The 11650-nt window shown below is 35.1% G+C and overlaps 1 protein-coding gene across 2 annotated transcripts; it reads left to right on the top strand.

Moving 5' to 3' along the window:
- LOC132627621 (protein pxr1-like) lies at positions 1 to 5940 on the top strand. 2 transcript variants are annotated; one of them, XM_060343066.1, is made up of 5 exons: positions 1 to 178; positions 1218 to 1295; positions 4117 to 4485; positions 4737 to 4868; positions 5271 to 5940. In XM_060343066.1, exons 3-5 carry the CDS (start codon positions 4183 to 4185, stop codon positions 5532 to 5534), a joined length of 699 nt encoding a protein of 232 aa, XP_060199049.1. In that variant the 5' UTR covers positions 1 to 178; positions 1218 to 1295; positions 4117 to 4182; the 3' UTR covers positions 5535 to 5940. The 2 variants fall into 2 exon arrangements, with proteins under 2 accessions (XP_060199049.1, XP_060199047.1); XM_060343064.1 differs by having other exon boundaries at positions 11 to 178; positions 4137 to 4485.
- Positions 5941 to 11650: the final 5710 nt, after the last annotated feature.

Genomic DNA, 11650 nt, shown 5'->3' with positions numbered 1-11650 from the left:
TAATATTTTTATTTGTCGGTATAAAAACTTTTTTTTTTTTTTTTTGGTTGCTTCCTCTCCCCAATTCCCAATACATTTCCCCCCAGCATACATGTATATATAGAATAAAGAGTCTTGATTACTTTATATTCTGTAAATCACCTCTTCGCATTCTTGTTTTGCTTCAGCTTCTTAGCCGGTATGTTCTTGTTTCATCTTCTTCATTTTCTTCTCTCTTTTTTCCCCATTTTTTGTTGTACAATTTCATTGAATTTGTCATTAATTTTGTTTTAGTAGATAATTGTTTCACTTCTGATACCTCGGGGGTTTAACTAGTTGAACATTCATTGCTATGCTTCATTCTTGATAGGAAAAAAGACATTGAAGGATCTTGAAATGCATGTGAAAGAATAGAACAAAATGGAAATCTGATTATCTATGTAGGCGATACTAAGTAAGTTGAAATGAGGGTTAGTTGATATTGACACACTTAAATTAGGTATGTGACATTTAGAGAATTTTGTTTTTCAGTGAAATGAAACTGGACCCAAATGAATCAGAAATGATATAGTAATGGATTTGGCTTTGAGCTTCCACTATGTTAGGTTTATCTTATATGAATAACATGACTTCAATGGTATTGATCAAACCAATCATCGATAATATGAATCATCCGTGAGAACGGCCTTATACAAATTACCATAGCAGTGCATTAAGCAACTTGTGCAATGTAACGTGGTTTCTATCGTGTTTTTTTTTTTTTTTTTCTTATTATAAATGGTTAATCTGTTTTGTCAATTATTACTCTGATGTGCTAATCGATATACATTAATGAGGTTCATTATACTTTGTAAATGTTGTGCTAACTGAAATGCTGGGGGATTTTCAATTTGTTTGGAAGGTGTAACTTGTGTTATAGGAGTTCTCAAGTTATAGATTCCAATTCAAAATCTTGAATGCAAAAAATATAGACAGTTGAAAGTTGTCAAAGATGACTTGAAAGCAAAAACAATAGAAGTTATATTAACGAGGACGTGGGGAAGAAAGCTGAATCGGTAAACAAATAGAGAGGTTCAATTTGGCAATATAATCTGGGTCTAGTCTTTTAATTGCTAAGAAACTGATGATAGTACTTGCTTTTATGATGTAATCACACTTTCAACATTTCACTCTTCTTGGGGATCACACATTTACTCAACGTGGTACTTGTGTCTTATCTTTTGTTCTTTCATCCACAGGTTGTTAATCAAACGACAGGGAGTGGGAATTAGTAAAAAAAGCCAGTGAAGTTCTTATTCGGCTATACGAGGCAAATAGTAAGACTATATCAACTACTTCATTATTTTCTATTTGAAGTTTATATTTACGTTAACGAATTTTAGTTTGTATTATATCTTTTCAAACCGCCCATGGAAAGTCCAAATGTATATCATATGAAGTTGCATGATTTCTGTTATATACTGGAAAACCTTGTTGCATATTTTAAAAACAGATAGATATGGTTGATATTTGTTTCATTGAAAACTGCTGGTGTGTATGACCCTGGGATGGAAGTGTGCATATATTTCTTGTAAACATGAGACGAAAGTACCTTGGTCAGCTACGTATTTATTTAGGAAACGCCAAAGATGGACCGTTAGGCAATCCCTCCAATTGTTTCCTTGGGAAACGTGAGAGGTGGACCCTGTAGGCGACTCAAATTGTTTCTAGCTGAGAACCAGCTCCATCACTATACAAGCTTGTTGTCAAGGATGTTTTTCTATGACTTAATGAATTTTCAAAGGGAGGTACTCATGGATATTCAGATTATCATTGTTGATGATGCCTCAGTTTTAGCAAGTGCTGGAGCAAGTTTGTAAAATTATTTCCAGAGGAGACATCATGGGAGATTGTTGAATAATTTTTTTATTCACTTGATTTTAGCTTTATTAAGAGGTGGTGAGAGGTAATATAAGCTTCTACCTTGTGTGTATATATATGGACGCTGAATAGTGGCTGAATAGTTATTATATGATTATATCCTATGTTGCTCGGACTCTTCAAAAATATTGACAGGCTTGTGTCAGTTCCTCCGAAAATAGTGCATTTTTTGAGGATCCGATATGGGTGCGGCATCATTTCTGTAGAGTCCGAGCAACATAGATTATATCTATTGAACTTTAATGATTTGGTATGTACAACCATCATCAATTTAGTAATGTGCTGTATCCTGTGATAGATTGGAACTTTCAATGAGTGTTGAAATTAACTGTATGAGAGAAAATCAAGCTCACCTAGTTAATGCACCACCATAAATGTCAGTCACCCAATAAATGAACACAATCAAGTCAAGGCATATGACTCATTCTAGGAAAGTTTGGTCAAATCATATTGTTGTTCCCCTTTAAGATCAAACAATTCCATCGAGTTGAGTATGATTGTATGTGTGATAAAACCTACTATACCAGGAATATCAATGAACCCGATTGTCGCTATTATTCAAGATGGCTCTTTTCAGTTTCTAGGGTCCTTAGTTCAACACCCCTCCTATTAACTAGAATCAAAGAATTAGTAAATTTTTTTTTTTAATGACATGGGAACCCGCAGCCGCTACCCTTCGGGTGCGCACAGGGTAAACCCAGCTTCTGTGCAATAGCTCGCAAACCACACAGAAGAGGTAACCCGCACTAGGAAAGCCCGGTGCGACGAGCTCGACCCAGAAGGCAAATCCCCTACTGTCGTAGGCAGGGGGTTTCGAACTTGAGACCTCCATTATGAAAGCCCCATGCTCAACCAACTGAGCCACCCTTGCGGGTCAAAGAATTAGTAAATTTGTTCCACCCAAAATGGGAATTGGCTAGGGTTATGAACTCATGATTTGAAAATCGAGTCGATTCCATGATTAGAAGTTCATTCCATGCCGGCCAGACTAGGTTAAATTCTAGTGGAGAATGAGCAGAAAAAAAATCAACAAATAAGACATCTTAAGGTTAAGAATGCCACTTGAAAGTCTACAGATACCAGTTCCTGTGCAATTTCAGTAAACTTCATGTCGTATCTGCTTTAAGTGTCTCTGGTTCAAAAGTTTCAATTCCTGGAGTATTGACTCTTTTGCAACTAATCATATGACCCATTCTTCGCAAGTTCACTGTCATCCCTGACCTAGCAACAGGAGAATAGCCATTGCTAATAGAACCGTGTCTACTTTAGCTGTCATGGAGACATTGTGCTAAGTCCATTTATGTCCCTTCAAGTTCTGCTAAATATAACTAGGTTATCCCAAACCTAGTGTCTATTCATAAACATATAAAAGATCTGAACTGCAATGAAGTATTAACCTAGTTGCTAAGATAGGTGGTTTTTCTTTTCTTTTATAAAATTAAGGCACATGGTATTTATAATCTCAAATTACTTAGTGTCCAGATGAACAATGGGAATAAATCACCTCTCTCCTTTCTGTCCAACAACTCCCATTCCAATAAAGAGCTAATTAGGCATCATCATCTTAGACCTGGGCCTGTTTTCTTATATAACATAGAAAATCCATATGGGTTAGCTAGCCCCAATTGGTGCACTTAAATATCAGTCTTAAGTCCAGGGACCTCGGTAGGGTTCAAACTTGTAACATGTACCTATCGCACTATGCTTTACAGTTTAATCAAAGCCCGGTGGGCTTAGACCTGGACCTTTAGTATCGTTAATATCATGTTTCCAAATTTGTTTAACAATGCTCATGTAAAAGATTTTTACTTTAAAATTTGCAAATCTGCCAGATTTCCTTTTGTTTTAGTATTAGAAGTGCTACAGTTTTTTTTTTTTTTTTTTTTTTTTTTTAAAGCCTCCTTTGGTGGAGGGGGAGTTCGGCAGACCCCTAGCAGTATTAGGAGATTTTTACTTTGTAAGTTTGTACCTGGTCAATCGGGACTTCCTTAAATGCTAATGGTGTGTTCAGCTTCTGGAAATTAACGTTAATCTTGTCAATTGCTTTCTTTGGGAATTTTAGGAATTTAACACTAATATCCCTACCAAAATCCTAGAAATTCAATCGTCAGAATAATAAATAAATGAAAGAAATGCTAAGAAGGTAATTATAAGTGTAATTGCATGAGTTGTTCATTAAAATCACAGCTTTCAAGTCAAGTCTTGCCTGACTGATAGCCATGTCGTGTTGGTTTCAGCCAAGGTCTTTTTCCGAGGAAAACAGATGAAAAGCAGGCAAAGAAGATGACAAAAGTAAATTTAGGCTCAGAAAAGCATAAGGAAGAAGAAAGCTGGGAAAAAAAGCGAGATAAAATGCCGAACGCACCTGAGTCGAGCAGCAAAACATCTGTGAAAAATTTAGGCTCAGAAAAGCATAAGGAAGAGGAAAGCCAAAAAGGAAAACGAGATAAAATGCCGAACACACCCAAGTCAAGCAGCAAAGAATCTGTGAAGAAGTTAGGCTCGAAAAAGCATAAGGAAGAGGAAAGCCGAAAAAGAAAGCGAGACAAAATGCCGAACACATCCAAGTCAAGCAACAAAAAATCTGTGAGTGTGCATCTTCCTTTCTCTTTAATCATGTCCCGTTTTCTGAAGCAAAAGGTTGATCGATGTAAAATGAAGGTCTCAAGTGGAGAACTATCTTGCTACCGAGAAGACCTTAAAAGTGTAGTGTAGACAAAAAAAATCTCCTACTTCCATGAGAAGACAAGTTCGGCCCCATGAATTCCTTGTTTGAATCTTGCGTATCCAAATATTTGTGCCATAGATTTGACGTTGAAAAACTCATTTTCTTACAGGAGTCTGGACCTTCGTTGAGCAAATCACCAGAAAGGGCAAAAATCAAACCCTCACTTTCACAGAAAACTAAAAAAAGATCTGGTGAAGCCCAAAATGATGGTCTCAAGGAAAAGAGCGGGTCCATGGATGAAGTGAGTACAACTGATTCTCCTTCCACCACCTTTTCCAGAAAACCTGTATTTCCAGTAGTAGCTTATGCACTTGAGTTACCATGCACTTATTGAACTTCGTACTCTGATGTCGCACTATATTAAGATTGCATTTTCCTACATTCACACTGTCCAAAATTTTTTCACTTGAGTTTCTTTTTATTAACCCAAAAAATTAAACTGAGAAACATCTTCAACTGACTACTTATTCCCAAAAATCGAAAAGAATAAGACATCTCCGACAGATCAAAGGAGAACTTGGATGCATTAACTAAATCCTAATGGCTTGGAAACACGTGTACATTGATTTATATATATAGATAGATGTAATCCTTTAGTAATGTGTAATATTTAACTCATTGGTAACGTTTGCATGCTTTTCAGGTGACCGCTTCAGCTGAAAAATATACACCAAGCGCACGCCGAGTGAAAGTTATGCGCGAGCTTGGTTTGATGGCTCCTTCTGGGTCTCCATTTTGTACAAGGGAACATATTGCTGCTCCTCCAAAATCCCCAATTATTCCCAAGGGACATGTTTCGGCTCCTAAAAAGTCTCCATCTAATCCTAAGAAGCGTCTTCCTGCAATTAAAAGAACAGTTGTTTGTGGTCTACCTGCTGCAGGATCTGCTGATCATGTTGCAAAGTAGCTTTCGTTTCTCAACTGTTTGATCCCCGGTAACTCAGAGTTAGATATCTACCTAAACTACCAATGTAGTGCTGAAGTGTCATTAGAGCTATACAAGAGAGGGATTAAGGATTACAAGTTAGTGGGTGCGGAGTACTAGCACCCACTTTTGTTTTAAAGTTAGCATTTAGAGATACATTTAGAACATCTACAATTACATGTATACCCAAACAAAAGACAGTGTGTACAGGTACAACCCCTGCCGCTAGATCCACCCATATCTATGGTGATATTGTTATACAAATTATAGAAATGCACATTTTTTTCCCTTTTAGGTGTTCCCCTGCATAGTGAATGTGGCCAAAACAATGTTAACTTAGCACTTTTAATGCCTTAATGGGATTTATTTGCTCTTGGGCCTAGAGTAACATTTGGCTGTTTCAGTGTTTCAGTGTAAAATTCTGAATGATATCTGCGATTGGAAAGTGAAAGATGACATATAGGGTGTGTTCGAATATGTTTTTTATGGAAAATGTTTTCTCGGAAAATAAGTGGGTTTCTTACTTATTTTCTTGTATTCGGTACGTAAGCAAAAAAATATTATCCGAAAAGCATTTGTATATAATCTAGACAAATATTATGGGAGGTGGGGTTGGGGTGGTGGGGATGGGGATGGGGGTGAAGATGAAGTGTGTGTTGGAGGGTGGGGAAGACACAATTAATGTTGAATGTCACTTGTGGAGTTTGTCTTTCACTAAGGAAGTCATTTTTAAGAAACTTCTTTTTCAGAGAAAATGTTTTTCAAAATTTTTGACCAACTAAACATGAAAAAGTTGGAAAACATTTACTAATGATTGGTGTTGGTGCTACAGTTACATTGCTAGTAAGTGAGAAGAATAATATCTTGAAGAGATTCCTCAAGAATTCTTCTATGACACCAACTCACAACACAGTATCTATCTCAATGTTTAATATTTGAGAGGCAACCTTGAACTTATATTTAGAAGTCGCATTGATAGTTATGTTCGGTCTCAAATCAGTATAGCTGGTGGTAGTGACTAGTGAGAATTACAGCCATAGTTACATATATAGAGTTTTTGTAGTGATGAAAATCAAAGTAGTAGTACTGGTAGTAGTTAACATAACACGAGGGTTCCAGTACACAAACTCAAATGAGGGATAGTGATTTAACTTTATGATCTCGAAGTAACTCGAAAATACAAGCATTTACAAAAGGAAATTTAACTTGCTTGAACTATGAAACTGCACGAGTAAAAAAAAAAGGCAAAATTCCTTGGAATCCCCTGAAACTTGGCTTGGCTTCGACTATCAGTGCACACCTAAACTATCACTTGTCTTAGCTACTCATTCAACTTGGCAATTCGATACCTTAGACCCTCGTGGCAGTGCATGTCTTTCACCTTCATTAGGTAATATCGTCCGGGGGGAGGGCGGGGGGGGGGGGGGGGGGAGTTCTAAGGTATCAAATTAGCACTAGCAATAATTTAGGTGTGCATTGAATAAACGTAACCAAGTTCAGGGAGGTCCCATATTATGCCTAAAAGAGAAACATCCATTGATATAGGAGATTGATAGAGTTCTCTTTGTTTCAAAGCGATGCAGGTGAAAAAATTGTGCAGTGCTTGCTGTTATGAGCAGGTGGTGGAACCCAGTGAAAAGCTAGCAAAAAGCATGTCAAAATAGTGAACATGTTTTTGAAACAGAGTTGGTTTAGCCATTTATGGCCATGAAGTCCTAAGTACTTGTAACTACTAAATGTGTACTCAATTGGCTATTGACATGACAAGAGCCAGCACTTCTTTAGGACATCAGAATTTATGGTTTCTTTAAGGGCTCTTCACTTTTGTCTGGTTTCATCTATGTATCTTCACTTTACCTCATTCTTTTATTTATTTTTTCACTTTGATGTTCAAAGTTTGAGTTATTTGAAGAGAAGAGACAGCAATTGATACACCTTTTTGCCTTTTGATAATCTTGTTTAGGTTTTGGTATCTTCCTGTTTAGAAATAGGATCATATTTGGTTTTGACTATGTGGAGGAGCTGATATATGTGCTTAGTTTATTTTGTTTTCTCCTAAATTTTGGTGTTCTCTCCTGTTGGCCTTATAAAAAAATGGAATGTAAACTATGTGATCTAACACTATTCAATTGTATTGCTATGGAATGTAAACTATGTGATCTAACACTATTCAATTGTATTGCTCCTTGCATACCGAAAAAATGAAGAAATCCGGAGTACGAGAGTTAAACCTTATAATAGTTGGACTAAATTTGGACATTGATCTTTTAATTTTTTGGACATAGAATTTTGATAATTAGAAACCTGTTTACAAATTTTAAACTTTTAACACAATATGTGAAAAGTTGAAGTCAACAAACAAACCCTTTGACTCCCAAATTAAATGTGTCAATGTGAAGTGGAGCTTCTCTTTTTGTTCTTTTCCTTTTTTAACTTAACACTAGATAGTGGACAAAAGAAATTTTTGCCTTTCTGTTGGACAAAAGGGATGCTTGCGACGGACAAATAGGCTTGTTCTTACTTGTAATTACAATCATCAATGAGAGCCACAATAGTTTTTTGGTTTCTAATCCGATGTTGGAAACTCATTTTAGAGCTTGAGTAATCTAAATTTGTACCGGACAAGGCCCATAAAAAAGGAGAATATTTCTTACTAGAATTTTTTTATTCTTAGTGTTTGAAATCGAGACATCTGCATTATGATTAATGGTAAAAATATCCTATCCATCTCACCACAACCCTAGAGCCAAAGTATTTAAATAGATTTTCAAGAAGAGAATAGACCAAAAATGCAACCAGGGGAAACAAAACAAAAAGAAGTAGGGTACATGTTACATGGATGGCATAAATAGTAAAAGGAAATTACAAGAAAAAGTCTTCTCCCGTGCTAAGCCATAGTAGAGGAGGCAAAGTATGAAATGCCCCATGAGTAGTTAGCATCAGTCCGAATATTTGTACAGTGTTACACTGTCTGAGATTTTGTGGTGTCAATTTTACTCTATATATGTTTTGGGGTATATAATAATGTACACAGATAGCATATTAATTTTTATAGTCTCTAAGTTAAATTGATTTACAACAGGTAATGCTCTACAACAAGCCAGATACGATGACTTGAAAAATATTGTTATAACTAGTAAATTAACTTTTACCAGATTAAGTTGACTTAGAGTGGTAAATCTCTATAACAAGCCAGATAGGGTAACCTATAATTAAAATGCAGTTATAGCTAGCAAATTTATCTTCTATTAGCGTAAACGAATTTTTACATATCAAGTCAGTAAAACATAACTACAATTAATTGTTCGTCGTAAGTATGGTTAGTAACCTGAAATAAGGTAAGTAACATACTACGATTAAAAAAAAAAAAAAAGTACCGCGACAAGTCAAAATATACTAATAGTGCATAAATATTTTTATATTTTCTGTCTAATATGCACTGTCAAAGTAATTAATTTCTTCAGTATCAAGTCAATCAAACGATATCTGCTGGTTAGTCTAGTAAGTATCATCGGTTTTAATCTTGAAAATACGTCAGATTACTTGCTATAATAATTAAATGTGAGTACGTGACATGATGGCATTAAAATTTTATATACTGATAGTGTATATAACTTAAACTTTTATGTTAAAAGTATCAGTTAAATTACACTGATAGCATAACAAACTTTGAAAATTTAAGTGTATATCATAGAACTTAAATACAAAATAAAACAGAGGGGAAGCAATGAGGGTCTGATCCGCTGCACTCTGCATAATAAAACAACATTTCTACACCCCAATAAACTTCTCTCTTTTTTCTTTAACCCTATTTTTTTTAAAATAGGAGTATTTGATTTTGCTTTCGATTTGCAGTGGTAAAAGTACTGTTCAGAATCAATCCGATTAGCATATTAGCAGTAGTCCCCTCTCTGAGTATGTTCATCCTTGATCTCTCCTTTTCACATTTTAATTACTCTCAGAATATTAAATCATTATTTTATCGTTCAGAAAAAACATTAAAACTAAATGTTGAAAAGTACATTCTGTCTAGTTCGGTCCTGTGAACATTTTGGAGTATAATAGATGATTATTTTTCTTAAGAATCGATTTTGTAGTACCCAATTAGTAATAAAATCGATAGAAGGGACAAACTTTAAAAGACAGAATACATAAAGCATATTTCTGAAAAATTACTATTTTAATTGAATTTCATCTTTCCTACTATTATTGTTATAAGGTTCTTGTTGTTCAAAGATTCCTATATCCATGCTATATCATAGATGTAACATAAGACTTGCTAGGGTCACATCATTGGATAGTTCATTATACCTTTTGGGTGTCAATAATTTCGAAATCATGAAATTTCCTTTCCTGATAATGAAAATTACTGTTTTGAATGATCCATTGAAGATGGTACATAGGCAAGTTATAGTATTACATAACTCGACTATGTATAGTCAATATATAATTTGTAAGGAGTTGAAATATTTATTTTCGTGCACTAATATATATAGCGTTTGCTGACATGTAACAACGAGTAACTTTAACAAAGTGTGATATAAAATCTAAAAAATAAAAGAGAAAAGACATGTTTTAACCCCTGAACTTGGCACGAAAACTCAGTTTGAAACTAAACTTAACTTCTATTTATTTATCCCCCTTAACAACTTACGTTTCAATTATTTTTCACCCTAAAAAAATAATACCACTCTCACAATGGGAGGTGTATTACACTCGCGCCACGTCGATGCCACATCATTGCCACGTCATTGCCACATCATTGCCATGTCAAAATTGCCAACACTTAATTTTTTATTTTTCTTTTATTATTTTTTCTCTCTTTCTCCTCATCCTCACCCTACTTTTATCAACCACTACGCCGCTGCTACCGCCGCCGCCTCCTCCACCACCACCGCAAAAAAAATCATTATTATTATCAGTTCAAATTGGACGAACTGCCCTTCAAAAAAAAAAAATCAATCACCATCATATTTAACCCACACCCACCACCATCATCTCCCCACCAAATTTCATCAAATTCCTTCTCAAATTAGTCTCGCTTACACTTAAATTCGTCCAAATTGATTGTTATTATTGGCCATCATTAGTTTGGACGAAATGCCCTTAAAAGAAAAAAAAAATCACCACCACCATCTTTAACCCACATCCACAACCACGATCATCATCTCCCCCAACAAATTTCATCCAACTCCTTCTCAAATTAGTCCCACTTACACTTAAATTCGTCCAATTGGTTGTTTTAGTTGTTATTGTTGGCCATTATTAGTATTATTATTAGCAAACTCATTTCTTCCATAACTTTATTTTTGAAAGAAAATCAAAATCAAAATAAAGAAACCAAAAAATGGTGAAAATGAAAAGAAAAGAATGATGGGAATATAGAGAGAAAGAGGGATTTGTGAAGAAGAAGAAGAAGAAGAAGAAGCAGCTGGGGGCGGGGCTGCGGCGGGGGGGGGGGGGGGGGGCTGTGGAGTGGGAAGAAGATGGTGGGTGAGGTTGTGGAGTGGTAGGGGGATTGTGAAGAAGATGCTTTTTATTTTTTAATTGTATAATGTTTATTTTATTTTTTAATTGTATAACCTTTATTTTATTTTTTAATTTATAATAATATATATATATATATGAGCGGGTCCACTTTTTTGTTTTTCACTCTCATAATTATTATTTTTTTTGTTTTTTTTTGCCACGTCAGCATTTGAGGTGGAAAATAATTGAAACGTAAGTTGTTAAGGGGGATAAATAAATAGAAGTTAAGTTTAGTTTTCAAACTGAGTTTTCGTGCCAAATTCAGGGGTTAAAACATGTCTTTTCTCAAAATAAAACAAATACCTCATTATTATAGATTAAATAACTCTATTATCAATATATATTAACTTAAATCCTTAACAAATAAGACTACACCAAGTGAGCTTTTACATTGATAGTGCATGTAATATATATACACACACTAGAAGGGATGCCCGTCCTATGCACGGGCCCGACATAACACTACCGCAAACATTTTTTTCAATTTTTTTGAAGGTAATTATTAAGCTATGCATATAACAGTTAAAGACCATCATCCGGTAACAACGTTACATAGCTGTAGGAATGTC

This window comes from Lycium barbarum, chromosome 2, assembly GCF_019175385.1.
Source record: "Lycium barbarum isolate Lr01 chromosome 2, ASM1917538v2, whole genome shotgun sequence".
Lineage (NCBI taxonomy): Eukaryota > Viridiplantae > Streptophyta > Magnoliopsida > Solanales > Solanaceae > Lycium > Lycium barbarum.
Note: the sequence above shows the minus strand (reverse complement) of the source record. Positions and strands in the feature narration are given on the sequence as shown.